The sequence below is a fragment of the Sesamum indicum genome, linkage group LG1, assembly GCF_000512975.1.
Source record: "Sesamum indicum cultivar Zhongzhi No. 13 linkage group LG1, S_indicum_v1.0, whole genome shotgun sequence".
NCBI classification, from domain to species: Eukaryota; Viridiplantae; Streptophyta; class Magnoliopsida; order Lamiales; family Pedaliaceae; genus Sesamum; species Sesamum indicum.
Genome location: NC_026145.1, coordinates 15,001,127 through 15,020,611, shown reverse-complemented (window position 1 = coordinate 15,020,611; position 19,485 = coordinate 15,001,127). Strand labels below are relative to the sequence as shown.

Sequence of the window (19,485 nt, the reverse complement as noted above, 5' to 3'; positions counted from 1 at the left end):
CAACAACAAATAATTAAATGTACTCCTCATATAAAACAAAATGGAAATTAATAGCAAGAATCATTTAATTCATTAAATACCAAATAAAGGGTCCCCCAAATAAATTAAATTAATTTAAATTTTAAAAAAAAAAAGAAAAAAGAAAAAGAAAGCTTGGCTGGAAAGCAAGAGAAGAAGGGGTCCCACACACAGTAGCTTTATTTCCATGTGAAAGGCCACCCCAGAAGACATAATCAACATTTCAACTCAATGCCCACATTCTCCACCCACCCTAATTTTAAGGAAACATATATGTGTAAGAAAATGATGATAAAATCAATAATTTATTAAATTATTAAAATATTTTTTATTTCAAATTCCCTTGAATAGAAGAATCTTAAAGAAAAAATCATATGATCAAAGAGAGTGTCATTTCTTGAAAAATATAAGTAAATATATTTTAATCAGCACAGAAATTAATTATTCTATACGGTGACACTTAATAAATAGTGTAGATATGCAGCTATAGAAAAAAGAATAAAGGGAAAAGAAAGGTAGGTTGGTGGATGGGATTTGGGGAGAGAATTTTGGAGGTGTGTAAGAAAATGAGGGACCCCTACAGAGAGGAATTAGCTTTCCAGGTGTTCCAGTCAGAGGAAAAAACCTTTTCACCCTCCTAAATTATGCAAACACTACAGCCTGCAATCCTATGTTCATCACATCTTTACACCTACACTTCCTTGTACATTTTCTTCTTTTTTTCTTTTTTCCCAATAAAAATTCAGCTCCATCGTAAACATATTTGATCAAATTAAAGCCCGTACAAGAGAAGGAACGATTCTTGTGAGTAAGTTGGAACCCGTGATTTACTTTGAGAAAGTAATGGCTCAACCAACAGAAATCGTGCATTTAGACTCGGTTTAATACCTTAGCTGATATTAACGTTAGAACATCGAAGTGGTTCCTCGTCATCTACAAAGAAAGACAATAACTAACAGCATTTTGTTCGGAGAGTATCTGGAAAGAAGAGTGCAAGAATTGTCAACACGGCAACAACACCAAGTCAAATAAGTATTTGATTAGACAAAGCAAATCTTGCTCCAAAATGAACCATAAGTATTAAATGGAAATGTCATAGTCCTGAACACAGATATGGTCCGTATGTAAGTTTTCACAATAAGAATCCTGTGCTCAAACCTGATAAAGAGAAGGGCAAACTGAACTAATGTTTACCTGTTTGCCATCCAATTTCACTGGAATTTTGGGTGCTGCAATGGGAAAAATGCAGTTATGGTGAGAGGGTGAAACAGGGGCAGGAAAGTAAGTTCATGCAAAAATGTTGAGCGAAGCACGTCCTAAATATCGTAAAGCCATTGATTAAAGAGAAAGTTAAGGGGCCAACCATTTGTAAAGAATATTGGTAATCCCATTGGGGGGAGTACTACTTGGCTTTTGCATCAGCCTGGTGATGCACATCATAATTAGCAACACAATCACCTTTTAATTGCAAGCCTAACTGCTCCACTCATCAGCAGGCTGCAATGATGCTTGCATTTGATTTATACTATTCATTGGATCAACTGTACATAAGCCGATCACACTGGGAGCATACAACTTGCCGACTTAAAGTCCGGGATTTTTGTTTTTGATACACAGTTCCGTCCGTGCTATGTGTCAGATACATGTAGCAAACAGTACTTACTATTAGAAAATATTCATTGGTCACTCTTCAGGTGCCAGGTCAGCATCCAACGTGGATTGAGGAAGGAGTTGACAGAAGGGGGGGTGGGTGGGGTTGGGTGGGAGGTGGAAGGGGTGACTGCAATGGCTTTTGCTTTTGTGTTTTCACCACCTTCATTACCTCTGCTTTTGGTGTGCCTTGAGACATCCTTTTTCCTACATTCTTTTACTACTTTTTATTCAAGAATCCCAGCAGCCATCAATACTTAACAGCACTGCCATCTCTCTGATTCTCTCTCTCTCTTCCCCTCCCCTCTCTCTCTGTTCCTCTAGACAATACAGCAGTCTCTCCTATTTTTGTATTGAATGATCATATAGCCTTCAAGAAAATGGTGAGTTTATGGTCATCTTAATCCCTATTTTACATGCATTTGCATCCTTGTGATCAGTGAATAACAATCTTCTGCTTCTTCACAATTCAGGGTACTCCAGTAAACATTATCGTCGGATCCCATGTTTGGGCAGAGGATCCTGAGGTCGCCTGGATCGATGGAGAAGTTGTAGAGATTAAAGGAACAGATGCAACCATAGCTACCACAAATGGGAAGTCTGTAAGTCAATCCCAAATCAAGCAGTTAACCATACTTGAATCTATTCTCTGGATTGCAGTATTTCTGCAATATACAAACATGTGAAAAGTTCATAAGCTTTTCCTTTCACAACTTGTGTGGAAGTCAAAACTGAGTATTTTAACAGCATGAGCAACTTTCAGATAGATTACATATAAGAAATTTACTCCAGATCATGATTCATGACCACATACACTATGACAGAACTACAACAGATGTCTATGGTCCTCTGAGTATGATTAAGCAAGTCGCAAGACAGAAAGTGGCAAAATGCTATCAAAACGAATGAAAGAGAGTCATGAATGTTAGACAAGAATTACAGATAACTTCTGGGGTACAATCATTTTGACTGAAAATATAACAAGTAATCCTGAAAAAGACAAGAAAAAGAATATTCCAAGAGTACATCCAGGTTGCAAGCAGCAGTTGCTGTTGCCATGATTTGTGTTCATGGGAATAATAGGCAACGCAACTGGTTTTTCCACTTCAACGTCAATTTTTCTTTGAAATCTAAATTCTTTCAGCAATTTTTTGGTTGTGCTCAAGAGATGTGCATCTTCTTCTCTATTTACTACTGTGGACTTTAGAAGGTTACTGTTGTTCCAACAAATTCATAGGTCCAGAAACTTGTAATCTTATGTAAACATTTGAGTGATTCTTAATTTCAGATAGTTGCAGCTATTTCGAGCATATACCCAAAAGATACGGAAGCGCCCCCTGCTGGGGTTGATGATATGACCAAGTTAGCTTACCTCCATGAGCCAGGAGTGTTACACAACCTTGCATCCCGGTTTGCTCTCAATGAGATATACGTAAGTGACATTCACCCAATGGATAGAGCTGCAGAACACCAATGAACCATATTAAATTCTGATTGGACATGCAAACACACAATATCAAGCCTAAACACTATCTTGAAATACGCAGACTTACACGGGAAATATATTAATAGCTGTGAACCCATTCCGGAGATTGCCGCATTTGTATGATATCCACATGATGCAGCAGTATAAGGGAGCTGCTTTCGGAGAGCTAAGCCCTCATCTTTTTGCAATTGCAGATGCCTGTTACAGGTACATTCTTGGTGCATTATACTTGATTAGTCCAATTGGATATTGACAGGTTAGTTTTTACACTCAGGGCAATAATTAATGAACATGGAAGCCAGGCTATCTTGGTGAGTGGAGAGAGTGGAGCTGGTAAAACTGAGACGACAAAGTTGTTAATGAGATATCTTGCTTTCATGGGTGGGAGATCTGGTACGGAAGGGAGAACAGTAGAACAACAGGTCCTGGAGGTGAGTAAAGATAACTCTATCCTTAGAAACTCATGGCATTTCTTATTTGCAAGAATTCACAGAAAACTAAGAATCCATTTCTTCAGTCCAATCCAGTCCTAGAAGCATTCGGCAATGCAAAGACTGTTAAAAACAACAATTCCAGGTACACAAAAGCTTCAAGTTTAACTTTTAACCAAATTTCTCCCTTTTTATCATATTTTTAGATATGGACTTACAAGTAGTTCACATGACTGAGTGGTCGTACCAGTCGTTTTGGTAAATTTGTAGAGATCCAATTCGATAAGCATGGGAAGATCTCAGGAGCTGCAGTTCGAACTTATCTCCTAGAGAGATCTCGCGTTTGCCAAGTCTCTGATCCAGAGAGGAATTACCATTGCTTTTACATGCTTTGTGCAGCACCGCCAGAGGTAGACCTGAGCATTATAAGAATGAGACCGAATTTCGCATACAGGCTGCTAAATCTACCGTGTAACTGCAGGAAGTGAAAAAGTTTAAACTTGGAGATCCAAGAACATTTCACTATCTAAATCAAAGTAATTGTTATGAAGTGGCAAATGTCGATGACGCCAGAGAATACCTGGAAACGAGAAATGCCATGGACATAGTTGGAATCAACCAGGACGAGCAGGTTTGATCCTGACTGGTGGTACTAAAGGATCAGATAGGACATTATAGGGACTTAAATCACATTTATAATCAATCCTTTTCTCTTCCATCTCCTGTTATCTTTTTTCTTTGAGTAGGAAGCTATATTCCGTGTAGTAGCTGCTATACTCCACTTGGGGAATGTCGAATTTGTCAAGGGGAATGAAGTGGATTCTTCCAAGCTAAAAGATGATAAGGCACGCTATCACCTTCGGACAACAGCAGAGCTACTCATGTCAGAATTTGCATTAATTTGAGACTGCATTTAACTTTTCTTCCCCTTATGTTGTGCTTCAGTATTGTCATTCAAAATGCATTTACACAGGTGCAACGAGAAGGCACTGGAGGACTCTCTTTGCCAGCGTGTAATTGTAACTCCTGATGGAAGCATTACAAAACCACTTGATCCTGCTGCAGCCATCACAAGCAGGGATGCTTTGGCAAAAACAATATATTCCAGATTATTTGATTGGTAAGAATCTTTGAATCAGTCTTTCCACTATTAACTTAGGTATTCTGAGGATATATCAACCGTCAGCACAGAGAGACATTATAAAATGCCAGGAAGAATATTGAAATCTGCAGATTGTATGATTACCTTCTCTCAAAGAACAAAAAGAAAATAGCATATCTTAGAAGAGTTTCTTGTTGCGAAAGGGAGAATACAGAGACAAATATAAAAAACCTTCATAATCAATTAAGAGACCGGACTTATTGGGCTTTTGTTAGGTGATAACACCTACAAGACCTGCAGTGGATGTGCAACCTATGAGGATGCATTATTCGAGCATCTAACCAAAAATTTCAGACAACCAGAAAGTGCCAACATTTGGAATTTGATGCCAAAATCATAAAGTTGCCGCTTTTAAGTTCATTCCCGAGTTCTAAGAGAGATTTTCCTTCTATCAACAATTTGTCAAAAAGCAGTGGAGTGATAATGGCTAAAAACACTTGTAATAGCAAATACTATTGTCGTATTCATATTCTGATTCAAGAAACACAAAGGCTATACTGAAGGTGAAAAAGATGATGCATTACAATGACTGCTTCTGTATGATTATGCAGGATAGTGGACAAGATAAACAGTTCAATTGGTCAAGATCCCAATGCTAAAAGCATAATCGGAGTCCTAGATATATACGGGTTCGAGAGCTTCAAAATTAACAGGTATGTTTTGCTTGCTGTTTCACATAATAGAGGCGTTTACACCTCAAGACTAACTTGTCCCTACCCCACATATCACAGTTTTGAGCAGTTATGTATCAACCTGACAAATGAGAAGTTGCAGCAGCATTTCAATCAGGTCAGATGAAGTTCAACTTAATCTGCACCACCTGTATTGTATCGCATTTACATGAATATAGTATGTTGATTGAAATGGACAAACACATATGCAGCATGTATTCAAGATGGAACAAGAAGAGTACACAAAAGAGGAAATCAACTGGAGTTATGTTGAATTCGTAGATAATCAGGATGTATTAGATCTGATTGAAAAGGTATGTCCAAATTCCTGTTGGAGACGTGCATGCAAACTTATGCCACATTCATAGGGTACACAATTTACCTTAAAGTAATGTTGGATATTTGCATGCAGAAACCAGGAGGAATAATTGCTCTCCTTGATGAAGCCTGGTACGTGTGCTGTCACAATCTAAAATTTCTTGAAAACAGGATACTCAACACGTAAAACACCTGCATTATTATTTGGATAGAGATACTATCAAAGGAAACACAAAATAAATCTGACATTCTAGAAAAAAATATGGCACAAATAGTAGGGTAACAGTATGTTCAGGACACAATACCAAAATGCACACACACACACACACACACACACACACACACACACACACACACACACATATATATATATATATATAACTTGAGTTACTTATTTTGCAGCATGTTCCCCAAATCAACTCATGAGACATTTGCGCAAAAGATGTATCAGACTTACAAAGGTCACAAACGCTTTAGCAAGCCAAAACTTGCTCGAACTGATTTCACAATTAATCATTATGCTGGTGATGTAAGTACGAGTATAACAAAAATATTCATCAGCTTCGTCCATAGAATTTTCAATCATTCTACTCTTGCCAAACAGGTGACTTATCAAGCTGATCAGTTCCTGGACAAGAATAAGGACTATGTTGTCGCAGAACACCAAGCTCTTTTGACTGAATCTAAGTGCTCATTTGTTGCAAATCTCTTCCCACCATTGCCTGACGAAGCATCAAAGCAGTCCAAGTTTTCTTCCATTGGTACCCGCTTCAAGGTATGTCTAAACAGCAAATTTGAGTGACAATCCAACTGTAAGCTTGCTACAATTCCACATGGATTACCATATCAATCATCAATATGCAGCAACAGTTACAATCGTTAATGGAAACGCTGAGCACAACAGAGCCACATTATATCAGATGTGTAAAGCCGAATACTGTTCTGAAGCCTGGAATATTTGAGAACTTCAATGTCTTAAACCAGTTGAGATGTGGAGTAAGTTGCTAATTAATCTCTAAAATGTGATGGTATCTTTAAAGTTTCTGAAATCTACTAGTATCTGGCCTTTCTTTTTCTTGCACTTTAAGAAGCATTTCTGGAAATTGTGGCAGGGTGTGTTAGAGGCCATAAGAATAAGTTGTGCTGGATATCCAACAAAAAGAACATTTGATGAGTTCATAGACCGGTTTGGAATGCTAGCTCCAGATGTTGTGGATGGGTACATAATCTCACATTCCATCTCATTTTAGCCTCAGTGGGTACCCCCTTTCATGACAAAATGGTAATCTGCACACGTAACAGCAGCACATGTCAGAAAATTCTTGATATCAAGCAACTTACCAGTGAGATTACACGTGATGTGATAAAATTTAAATCACCTCCTGCTTGTATTTCATCATGGAGCCGTGTATCCACATCCCATTGCTAGTTAGCATCATGTTGAGTACCAAGGAATAGTTATATTTGTATCTTAGATAATAACAATACCTATATTGTTTTCCATATTACAGGTCCGATGAGAAATCAGCATGTATTGCAATATGTGACAAAATGGGCTTAAAAGGCTATCAGGTAATATCTAACTAGTTATCATAGTAGTATCGCTGCTTTTAGTTCCCTTTAAAACTTTCATGTGTAGCAAGCATTTAGCTTTGTAACTACTCTGACTTCAGATTGGGAAAAGCAAGGTATTTCTTAGAGCAGGGCAGATGGCTGAATTAGATGCTAGAAGAGCTGAAGTTCTGGCTCATGCGGCAAAGCGCATTCAGAGACAAATCCGGACATACCTAACCAGAAAAGAGTTCATCATCCTCCGCAAGGCTACCATAAATGTCCAGAAACTTTGGAGAGGTAATGTGATAATCGAGTTAAGAGTCAGATAACTTTATTTGCCATTGTAATTAAAACTTTCAGCTCAATACATTGAAGTGGATCCTTAGTGTGCAAACATCTAACTTTACCATTAGAAATGATCATAAACTTATATGCAAGTCTATAACAATCAGACAGTTTGTTACTGAAACTTCTTGCTATATTCCAAATAACAATTTCTTCTGCTGCTTACACGCTTACACAGCACGACTGGCATGTAAGCTTTATGAATACATGAGAAGAGAAGCTGCTTCAATTCGAATACAGAAACATGCACGGGCTCATGCAGCAAGAAGATCTTACACCAAATTACAGGGAGCGGCAATTGTAATTCAAACTGGATTACAAGCAATGGCAGCACGAAATGAGTTCAGAAGGAGAAGACAAAACAAAGCAGCAACAATCATTCAGGTAATAAACCAGCACTGATCAAATCCAGTTTCTGCTACAACTGCCTGCAGCCACAAAGAAAGCAAAAAAATGTATAATTAAACCTAAAATAGGCACCACAGGAACTATGATTGAGCCTTGGCATGGAATGAATTTCATTTGACGTCCGACAGTTAAGATATCCCAATATTTAGCTGGGTTGCATGGTCTTCAATCAGAGATTAATTCCTCTCAGCCTCTGTATTTGTGAACAAGTTAAACCATGCATACTGAGCATAGGATGGATTTTCTGTTCTATATTTATTTTTTTATTTTGATATGTCGGAAGCTGGGGAGATAGGAGACTGATAACTGGTTTTTTGTCTTATTATTTCTGATGAATTAATTGATTAACTTCATTTCTGAAGTACTTAAGCAAGTCATGCTGCAATAGATAATTGTGAAGGCCCACATTGGAAGAATTATCATAATACTGGCATTCATCCAGATATTAAATATCTTTGTCTTTTCCAGACGCAATGGAGAAGTTTCCATGCCCTTTCCGCCTATAATCGACTGAAGAAATCCACCATTGCAGTTCAATGCCTCTGGCGAGCTAGAATAGCAAGGAAGGAGCTTCGCAAATTGAGGATGGTCAGTGGCCTCTTAATATAATCAAACTTCAGTTTTCATAGTGCAACTGTAATATGCACAATGTTAAATGGTTAATGTGGAAATTCTCCCAAAACAGGCAGCAAGGGAAACAGGAGCCCTGAAGGAAGCAAAGGACAAGCTAGAAAAGCGTGTAGAGGAGCTTACATGGAGATTGGACATTGAAAAGCACTTACGAGTAAGCTATAGATGCAATCTTCCAATTACAATGCAACAGAGTAACAGCCAGCAGTATAGAAAATAATCTGGCCAATAACTTCTATGTCTGACCATTGATTCTATCACTTTAGTATCAGAATACCACATAAATATCTGACATTCAGAATTAGCAACTGATTTAAGCTACTAATAACATCCCTGAGTCAAGCACTTGCCAACTTATCATCCAAAAAATTACTGCCGGCAGTACGCTCTTGAAAAAAATGTAACCATGTTTAAACCAGGAAAACTTGTATTTATTTTATAATTGCTAGTGAAGTATCTGAATATAAAGTTCAATTCTGATGACATGCAGTCCAAATGTTGTCCATCTATACATTAGCTAAAAAGATAATCATCTTTCAGGTGGATATTGAAGAAGCAAAGGGGCAAGAGATAGCAAAACTGCAGAATGCTTTACAGGATATGCAGACACAACTACATGAAGCACATGCCGCCATCATTCATGAAAGAGAAGCTGCAAAGATAGCAATTGAACAAGCCCCACCTGTCATCAAAGAGGTACCAGTTGTTGACAACACAAAGGTGGAGCAACTGACAACTCAAAACCAAGAACTTCAGGTATCATCAAGCATCCAAAGTATACTACATGATTTAATAAGATGGTATCTGGATTTAGTGTAACAAACCAAACCCACTTGATAACATTATACTCTGGCCAAATGGCATCTGTGTAGATATATCTAAATAATCAAAGAGGAATAAATAAAAATAATAAACTAGAATTCTGAGATCCTGTAATATATACTATACGTAAGCAAGGAAGAATTTGGACGGCAGAATGATTCTAGAAGTATAAGTACTTCACAAAGAATTGGTAATTGAGAAACTGGAAAACAAACTTAGACCGAGTGGATGAGTGATCGAGAGGGATAGAGAGAGGAAAGAAAAAGAAATTGCAAGTGTATCTGTTCCCATACATGATAAAATAAGATCTTGACATAAAAATCTTTATTTGATATTTGGTATAAACTGAAGACAGCTGAATTATCTGAAAGTAGCTATGATGGGTCAGAAAGCATGTAACATATTCCAACCTGGTCGGTGCATGTTCTGGAAAACTGCAAATGTTAACACTTGAAACTAGGACATTTGAGAATCATAGGGCACATGACCTAATTCCGAGTGAACATGTGCAGGAAATGATCACTGAACTAAAGAAGCGGGTAGAGGAATTTGAGCAGAGTTATTCAGAGGTGGAAAAAGAAAGCCACGCCAGACTTAAAGAAGCAGAAGAAGCACAACAGAGAGCTTCACGACTGCAAGAGACCATTGAAAGGTATCCGACTTTAAATATCTGCATTATCAGAATTATCAAGTCTATTATGATTGTATCTACTAATGTCTCTTCAGATTAGAAGCGAACGTGTCTAATCTCGAGTCGGAGAATCAGGTCCTACGACAGCAAGCTTTGGCTGCATCAGCCAAAGAGGACTTCACTGAGGAAATGGAAGTGTAAGACTATAAAAGAATGGCTTTCATCTTAAGATTTCAACTATTTACATTAGACACTTGATAAAAATCTGACTGGCCTTTAGTGGAAGGATATACAGCTCTCGAGCAGAACATAAAATATTTAAGTTTGCATACTCTCTGCAATCCAGAATCTCAGAATTAGATCTCCTCTGTGTCAGAGAAATATCCACAGTTCTTCATGAGAACCTGCATGTTTCAAACTAAATGGGTTTGACATAAACACGAGCATCTAAATGAGCAGAATTAATCAGTTGGCTACGAACTAGTACCCTAGTAATTTGCAGAAATCCTCCCTAGAATATATTAGACTGGATAGTGCATCTATCAAGCAGATTGAATCAAATAATAAGAGATGAAGCAATAATGCCAAAGGGCATTACTTAGTTAATAGGTAAAATATAAATACATAAACCTAGAGAAGTTAATATATTCACCTGGATTACGTTTCTTGAAAGCAGTCCGTGGTAGAAATCTGAAAAATCTTTCATGCCAGATTGAGGGGAAAGATCAGAGATTTGGAGTCAGAAAACAAGTTCCTCCGCAGTCAAAAAGTAGTTGTGGAACAAATAGCGACTTCTGATGATCAAGTTAGCCTACCAGCAAAGGTACAATTGGTTTTACTTGCTTACTCTAATGCTACGGTTCTATTCAACTAATCACTATGTTGCTGTAAAATCAGGATTTGGATAATGGATATCAGAGCCATAATGACTTCCAAACTATGGAACAGCATCCACTAAACAATGTGGAGCAACAAACAATTGAAGTAAATCAAGATTCCAGTCAATAATTTCATATATGAAGGAGTTTCCCACCATTGCCCGATTAGTTAATACAAAAGTTCAATTTATATGCAGGATTCAAAGGCTACTCCCGCTCTCCTCGTTAAACAGAGATCCTTGACAGATCGGCAGCAGGTATTTCAGTTAAACCCACCTGTTATCAAAATTATAATGGTTACCATACAGACATGGAATTCTAATTGCATTCTTGTGAATCCTTGTTCTTCATGTATCAGGAAAACCATGATGCACTAATCAAATGTCTTTTGGAAGACAATCGCTTTGATAAAAATAGGCCTGTTGCTGCTTGTATTGTGTATAAAGCACTCATTCAATGGAGATCCTTCGAAGCAGATAAAACTAATATATTTGATAGGATTATTCATGCAATCCAATCATCAATAGAGGTAGTAGAACTGAATTATTTCAAGACAAAATCCAACTGCTTAGCATATTTTTAACTTTTGTCAATGGTCCTTATTAAACATATAAAGCACAACTGCAGACGAGTCTCAAGTACCTTTTCTGTGCAGAACCAGGACAACACCAAAAATCTCGCCTACTGGCTGTCAACAACTTCAACTCTTTTGTTTCTTATTCAAAAAACAATCAAGGCGAGCAATACATCATCAGTGGTCTCAAAACGTAACCGAAGTTCACCCATTACACTTTTTGCTAGAATGGCACAGGTAAAACTTTGAATGTAAGTCACTCACCCACATAAAACCATGGGAAATTGTTAAATGCCTAGGGTTATGAAATGTCAGGTGCGATCATCTTCTGTGATCACGGGACTATCTAGTGGATACAGCGGGATCGAGGGAAATCCAGTTGCAAAATCAAGGATTGAAGCTAAATATCCAGCTTTATTGTTTAAGCAACATTTAACTGCCTGTGTAGAGAAAATATACGGGATGATTCGTGATGGCTTAAAGAAAGAGATCAGCCCATTTCTTAATTTGTGTATACAAGTAAGTACCTTATCCACTCCAGAAGATTATCAATCAACACGTTTTATGAATCATAATTCATATTAAAAAATGCCATAAACAGGCACCAAGAGCTGCAAGGATCAGACCAGTGAAAGGATCATCTAAAAACATTCATTCACATATCATAACGAAACAACAGGGCTCTAGTATACACTGGCAAAATATAGTCCAAAGCTTGGATCAAACCATTGGGATTCTGTCTGAAAATTATGTAAGCAGAATAAATTTTATCCCGTCTTATTTCCTTCAAGGGACATGAATCAAAATTGTTTTCATGTTAATATGTCTGTCCTTAGGTTCCTTCTACCATCACAAGGAAAATTTTCAGCCAAGTATTCTCATTCATAAATGTTCAGCTTTTCAATAGGTAAGGAGTATTCTACTTCTATTCGTGCTACAACAAAAGATTTCAGAACTAAAAATACGTATACAATAAACTTATGTCCCAATTATCATTCTGCATACAATTCAGCTTACTGCTCCGCCGTGAGTGCTGCTCATTTAGCAATGGTGAATATGTGAAGGCTGGTTTACAAGAATTAGAACATTGGTGTATGAAAGCAACAGATGAGGTAAATAACTCAATGAAAACACAACTGAATAATTTAGAGAAGTTTGATTATGTGAATATAGATGTCTCACCTCTTTCTGTCATGATGCAGTTTGCTGGATCCTCATGGGATGAACTCCAACACATTAGACAAGCTGTAGCTTTTCTGGTACGGTTTTATAAACCTGGTCCAGTTTGCTACTAAAATTGAAGAAATCATAATTGATCAAGCCATGCTTTAACTTTCGCAGGTCTTGCATCAGAAAACTCACAAGTCATTGGATGAGATCACAAATGAACTCTGCCCGGTAAAAACTGACTTTATGCTTTATTCATCTCTACTGAAAGTCGGGAAGTGGTTACATTTCCTTTCAGTGAGATATCTATTCACTACAAGAGGCCATAGGGGAAATCCATACAACTTAACTATAATTTTAACATAATATTTTTGTCCTTTTTCGTCCTTTTGATCAGGTATTGAGCATTGCACAAATATATAGAATTGGTACCATGTTCTGGGATGACAAATATGGAACCCAAGGATTATCTTCAGAGGTAATGGTCTTTTGTACCTATTGGAGTTTTGCAGGTCTCTTTTTGGGGATTTAGAATTTATTCTACTAAGGTAATTGAAAAACAGGTTTTATTTCAAATGATATTCCAGTACACAGCTAGAAAATCAAGATCATGCCAACTATACATGTAAACGCTGCTTGCATAACTCCAAGTTGTTAATCATCCTCAGATGATCATCCTGTAAACATTCTTTAAACAAGGTCGAAAGGAAAGTTCACTCAATTTTTATCAATGTCTTGTTAAAGCTACTTTGATTTTATTTCTTCTCTGACTTTAAGCTGTATAGCAGGTTTCATGGAACTCCTTTCCTTTCTTTGCATGATCTATAATCTAATAATACATATGAATTGGAAAGTTCATGCCTTTCTTACACAGAAAAAGATGCATTACTCTTATTTCTGCAAAACTCAAACACCAAGTCCTTTTGACGGGTTATCCTTCCACTCGCTACAATTATCTGTACTTAGGTGATTGCAAAGATGAAAGCGCTGACGGTGGAAGATTCAATTAGTACACCAAACAATACCTTCTTGCTCGACGTGGATTCAAGGTAAAAAGTTAAAACTTGAGAATAGATAACTTTGAAAATGAAAAGGAAATGCAATCACCAATTGGATTGTCCAAATTGCAGTATGCCTTTCTCCATGGATGAGATATCGCGGTCTTTCCAAGATATCAATGTGTCTGATGTGGATCCACCGCCCCTCCTTCGTCAGAGATCAGACTTCCATTTCCTGTTGCAGACAACAGAATGACATTTTTGCAGTTTTCCAATTTTGATTCTATACACAGCAGTAAGTGTTCTCAGTTTTTAAATGGACACCTTTTTATTTTTTCCCCTTTGGGTGGTGGAGAGTGAGTTTGTGAGTGTTCAGAATGTAAATCCCCTTTTTCCCTGTTCGAAATTTCTTTTCCTCCTTGAATCTTTTGGCCCTTGTTATCCAGCCGGCAACGATAAGGCGACTAAAGTTATATGATGCTCTTATGGTGGGGACTATTACAGAAACTGTGATGTAATGCAAATAACATCTGTTTGAAAAATATTACTAGAAACAGAAAGATTTGTTTGCATCTCAATCCATTTTGTCCACTCCATTTTACCCTTTCTGATTGAACCATTCAGATATGACAGCAACTAAGGCTTCTCAAGATGTCTAATACTTATAACTTACAAAAATCCAAAACTACAAACCAAGCAAATCACTCAATTAAGGAAAATAACAGTAACGGAACTCCCTTTCAGAAGCCATTTGAGATGCACTTCAACTCTACATAGATCATTTTCTACAAGTCAGCTGCACTAATATGCATTTACACCCCCAGATAAGTTGCATGATTCTCTAAGGCAACTTGTTATAACACCAAGCTGCATCTAAATATACATATACATATGTATATATGTGGGTGTGTGTGGTCAAGAATCTTTGCTATGCAAAAAATTACTCAAACCAGTAAATTGGTGGGGGGGAAAAACCTTCTTGGGGCGGGATTCACCCTTTAAGAGCACTGACACAAATATAGATATAACAGTGGTGATGGAAGCAGAAAGTCGTCAAAATCACAATGGAAATATTGCTGGTATAAAATCTTAATAATTTACCAGCATCATTGTCAACAAGCTCTCTGAATACCCTCAGAATTTATCCATGCACGCCCACCCGCGCGCTTACGCATACTGAAAGTATTGTTTACTCCATGATTCACTGTTGAAGATCATAGAGAAATTCAGCCAATCTCATAATTCTTATCCAGAACATAATAAATTAAGCAGCGAGTGTTATATAAATCACTTTTCTGAATTGCACGTCAAGTATAAACTGAGCCGATTGGAACTAGAATTTCATGCCCATGAATTACTTAGCTATGCCCAATCAGGACTTGGGAGTATGCACGTTCTTTCCCCGGAATGAACAATGAAATTTTGGATTTGATTAGGAAGAAGGATTGGATTTTCTATTTTCAAATTTATTGTATTTATTGTCTTATTAATCAAATTGTAGAAAAATTATGTTATTTATTTTATTTAAAAAAACTCAACACCTAGCGTGTATATTTATATTAATATAAAAAAAAATAGTCATCCATACACTTTTAATAATAGCGTCGTACTAATTTTTTGTAAAATAAAAAATATTCTTTATTATAAAATAATTCATTTATTCAAGTTTTATTATTTTCTTTCTTTTCTTTCTTTTCGTCGATTGATTTATATATTGGGTAAAACACAGACAACCTCTCCGTATGGATTCATTTCTACTTTGACCCGTATTGTTGTAACGTTTCCAATTTCTCATTCTTCGTCCCTCGCCGCTGCTTAAACCCCGATCTGCTGCTCCACTCTTGATACCCCAACCCCATCAACACACACTCACGCCCAGTGATAAACCATACGGAGACACTTGCACATACGGCCATATAAAATCAGCGCCTGAAAACATTCACTTGAAAGACAACTCTTTCGATTTCGTTGAGGATGTAGTTTCACTCTGTCGTAATCCAGAAACTGCTGAGCACAAACGCCCACATTGGCAGCCACGTGACAGCCCATCACTTCAAGATCTTCTCCGATGGCACCCGGAACTCTCTCAGCGTTATTGATTCCGACAAGACCGTAATTTGCCTCCGCAATACCTGCAATTTCATTGGCCATCTTGCCCGCAATAATGACCGGTTCCTGTTCGTCAATACCAATGCCCATTTCGATGAAATAGTATTCCAGACGACGCGAACCATCGGAATCAAGAACGACACGACGTGGCGTCTTGGAGGCTTTTTGACAAACAATTCGAGCCCAAAGAAGTTTCGTGGAAGGAACAAATAATTCAATCTTGGTGCTATTACATTAATATAGATAATTATTCTTTTATTTATTGTCTCAACATTTTTTTTTAAATAATCATTTCCCAATTTCACATCTTTTAACAACTTTCAAAGACTTATGTCTTTATAATTAAAATTTCATAAAATCCAAAGTTATTTTGTCAATTTACTCATTGTGCAACCCTAAAATGATATTTAAATTGTAGGGATAACCAAATTTGGCTTGTAGAATCATTTGTTGCTATGTGCACGAGAAATTGAATGATAATTAATTCCATCTTTCATTATATATTGTTTGGTTTGAAATATTATATGTGTGATATCAATGTGATAATATAATATTTGATTGAAGGGATTATAAAGTATGATTAAATATAAAAAGACTATTAAGGGTATCATTTTTTAAGTTATTTTTATTTTTATATTGTAGTTTGTGAATGATGACAAAACAAAATATCTAAAATAGTCATTGTAATAAATTTTCCTAAAAAATTAATTTTTGGAATATTTTATTTTTTTATATTAATAAGAAACAAAAGTTCTAAATACACATTCATTTTGACAACTAAATAAAATCAAATATTTTTGAAAAATCCAAAAAAAAAATATTTTATCATTATTATATAATTATTATAAGTTAAAATATGTTTTTTTGAATCACTTAGATAAGGAAGAACTCTATGTTTTTATTTTTCTTGGTGAGAAGAAATAGATGAAAATAAAAAGGGAGGAAGGGGGGAGAGAAGTGAAGAGAGATAGTAAGGAGAGTTGGAGGGCAATTGAGAAAAGATATTCTTAATATAAATTTATAATAATTGGTGGGGTTATGTATCCCACCTAAGAGATGAAATCCATTATTTTATAAATTACTAAAAATAATATTAGAATCTAATAATACCAATCAAATATGGGAATCATACGAATTAAACGGGCTAAAATATCTATATATGATTACAGAACATGTAATATTTCAAATGCGCTTGCTAAAACCAAGACTTTTTTCAAAGAATGAAAATATGTGTAAAATATCAAATCTGTTATCGATACTGTTTTTTGGGGGCCTTCATTCTCCAATAACTCGTGATTTAATAAAATTTAAACACTTTGTTTGGATTCGTTTTCTGATTATTTTGTTGTGTTTTGTGGAGATAAAGAGAGAAAAATAAAAATAAATAAGTGTGTGTTAGAGATATTATGTATGTTTGGATTTGTTTTTAGAGATAATTTAAATAAGTGTTGTATGTTTAATGTTGAGTTCTGATAAAAAAAATTACTATTCATTGTCAAATTATATTTTTTTTTATATATTTATGTATATGTATGTGTTTATGCTAAAACAGTTTAAAACACCTAAATAAGTTGTTTCTAAATGATGGCAAACATTAAATATGTTTTGACTCGTTTCGAAGATGACTTGAAAATGAAAACATACATAATGAAAGTCTTGCAATGATTTTTCTTAATAATATCTATAAACAACCCTTTTTGATTAAGTAAAAGTATCATGTTATTAGCTATTAAAAGAAAATTAAAATATTAGCTTGATGTTTCAATGTATTAAATTATAAAAATATAATTACTAATATTTTTTTATAAGTTTTGTGATCTTAATTATTTCTAAAATAAAATATATAAGATATTATAAGATGTATAAGTTTATAATTTTTTTTAAATAAAATTTATACTTTATTTTGTTTTTGTTTTTTTTTTTTAATTTCCCACCCAAGTGAAAATTGTTGTAAACTAGTCACGCCTACGGATGGTTGTACCATAGGGTCGGATGTTGTACCTTGTATTGTTCTAACGTTTCCAATTTCTTATTCTTCGTCCCCTCGCCGCTGCTTAAACCCTGCTCTGCTGCTCCGCTCTTGATACCCCAACCCCATCAACACACACTAACGCCCAGTAAGAAACCTTATAGAGATACTTGCACATATGGCCATATAAAATCAGCGCCTGAAAAGATTCACTTGAAGGACAACTCTTTCGATTTCGTTGAGGATGTCGTTCCACTCCGTCGTAATCCAGAAACTGCTGAGCACAAACGCCCATATTGGCCGCCGCGTGACAGCCCACCACTTCAAGATCTTCTCCGACGGCACCCGGAACTCTCTCAGCGTTATTGATTCCGACAAGACCCTAATTTGCCTCCGCAATGCCTGCAATTTCATTGGCCACCTTGCCCGCAATAATGCGCGGTTCCTGTTCGTCAATACCAATGCCCATTTCGATGAAATAGTATCCCAGATGACGCGAACCATCGGAATCAAGACCGACACGACGTGGCGTCTTGGAGGCTTTTTGACAAACAGTTCGAGCCCAAAGAAGTTTCGTGGAAGGAACAAAAAATTCAATCTTGGTGCTATTCAGGCCCCGGATTGTATAGTGATTTTCGACACGGAGATGAAGAGCTCGGTGATTAGGGAAGCGTACAAGCTGCAGATTCCCATTGTTGGGCTGGTGGATTCGAGCATGCCTTGGGATACTTACAAGAGGATTACGTATCCTATACCCGCTAATGACTCACTGGAGTTTGTCTATTTGTTTTGTAATTTGATCACCAAGACAATCTTGAAAGAGCAGAAGGAGGCTATGGTTGAGGTGGATGAGACTTCGAAGTCAAGGTATTAGATTGTGGTTTCAGTAGTTCCATTTTATTTTCCAGTTGATATTGTTGAATACGCCCTTTGTCTTCAAAGTATCTGTTTTGTGATTCTTTGCCATTGAAATGGTTTGGTAGACTAGACTCGGTGTTTTAGGGTACCTATCTGCCAATTGCATCTCAAGCTTCTTCACTTAAAAGTTATTGTATGGGTGTCTGTTACTCAATTTATGTTATCATGCATGTTACTGTTTGTAAACCAGTTAATGATGATCATCAATTTTACACTTCTCATACCTGGATATCAGTTTATCGACGCTTCATAAGTTGTAGACATGTTCTATTTAGTTTTTGTTTGCCCTTTATCTAGCAGAGATGTACATTTGTTATGATTAAGACAAATCTGTCTGAGTACTATAGTTTGGTTGGTGACTTCAGTATGTTACACTGATGTCCTGCTGTATGCTCCGAATCATATTTTTCTTTTGATCATGCGGTAGATAATATGGTACTTGGTTGTCTGGATTATTTGTCAAGAGATTGTATTTGGGAACGGAATTTATTTATTGCCTGTTCATTGAAGCAAAATCCTGGTTTATTTTTAATTCCAAATTGAGATTCTCTTTTAAATTACCAATAGTAAGTTTGAACTTTTGAGTTAGAAACCTGGCACGTGCCTCTTGCCACATTAATTGTTTTTTTAAAGACTCTTCTCAAATGAGATTCACTTTGTACTGACTTCTTTGCTCATGTGGAATGGCAGAGGAGATGTTGGAGCAGTTGACCAGATTGATAAGACGGTCAAAAAGTTCGTCTTTC

The 19,485-nt window shown here is 36.4% G+C and overlaps 2 protein-coding genes and 1 long non-coding RNA gene across 4 annotated transcripts in view; 2 read left to right on the top strand and 1 right to left on the bottom strand.

The window, feature by feature from the left end:
- Positions 1,798-14,314, top strand: LOC105168381 (myosin-12). Of its 2 annotated transcripts, XM_011088445.2 has the most exons (40): positions 1,798-2,051; positions 2,142-2,270; positions 2,957-3,100; positions 3,216-3,361; positions 3,429-3,585; positions 3,672-3,730; positions 3,836-3,995; positions 4,067-4,216; positions 4,332-4,468; positions 4,559-4,705; positions 5,299-5,400; positions 5,479-5,536; positions 5,631-5,732; positions 5,831-5,868; positions 6,139-6,265; positions 6,341-6,511; positions 6,601-6,732; positions 6,849-6,955; positions 7,248-7,308; positions 7,410-7,587; positions 7,814-8,019; positions 8,512-8,631; positions 8,729-8,827; positions 9,214-9,429; positions 10,008-10,147; positions 10,222-10,323; positions 10,838-10,949; positions 11,024-11,110; positions 11,202-11,261; positions 11,363-11,533; positions 11,660-11,815; positions 11,894-12,097; positions 12,180-12,329; positions 12,415-12,485; positions 12,591-12,690; positions 12,781-12,837; positions 12,920-12,976; positions 13,143-13,223; positions 13,712-13,794; positions 13,876-14,314. In XM_011088445.2, the coding sequence occupies exons 1-40, from the start codon at positions 2,049-2,051 to the stop codon at positions 13,997-13,999; spliced, it is 4,704 nt and encodes a 1,567-aa protein (XP_011086747.1). In that variant the 5' UTR covers positions 1,798-2,048; the 3' UTR covers positions 14,000-14,314. The 2 variants fall into 2 exon arrangements, with proteins under 2 accessions (XP_011086747.1, XP_020553440.1); XM_020697781.1 differs by lacking the exons at positions 1,798-2,051; positions 2,142-2,270; positions 2,957-3,100; positions 3,216-3,361 and having other exon boundaries at positions 3,447-3,585; positions 3,856-3,995.
- On the bottom strand, positions 13,842-15,170 carry LOC105168389. Its single transcript, XR_848334.2, has 3 exons — positions 15,035-15,170; positions 14,845-14,947; positions 13,842-13,978 (listed from the first exon to the last, which is right to left on the bottom strand). It is a non-coding gene; the product is annotated as an uncharacterized LOC105168389 (long non-coding RNA).
- LOC105168361 (UTP--glucose-1-phosphate uridylyltransferase) overlaps positions 17,836-19,485 on the top strand; it is a gene marked incomplete in the record, with an annotated part of 9,486 nt that continues 7,836 nt past the window's right edge. The window contains 2 exon segments of the mRNA XM_011088422.2: positions 17,836-18,688; positions 19,430-19,485. Of these exon segments, the coding sequence (XP_011086724.1) occupies positions 18,066-18,688; positions 19,430-19,485 (679 nt within the window).

Excerpts from the sequence above, each read along its gene's own strand:
- LOC105168381 (XM_011088445.2), top strand. Across the intron at positions 10,148-10,221 it reads CTGCAAGAGACCATTGAAAG|ATTAGAAGCGAACGTGTCTA; the intron begins GTATCCGACTTT and ends ATGTCTCTTCAG. Across the intron at positions 12,691-12,780 it reads GTATGAAAGCAACAGATGAG|TTTGCTGGATCCTCATGGGA; the intron begins GTAAATAACTCA and ends GTCATGATGCAG.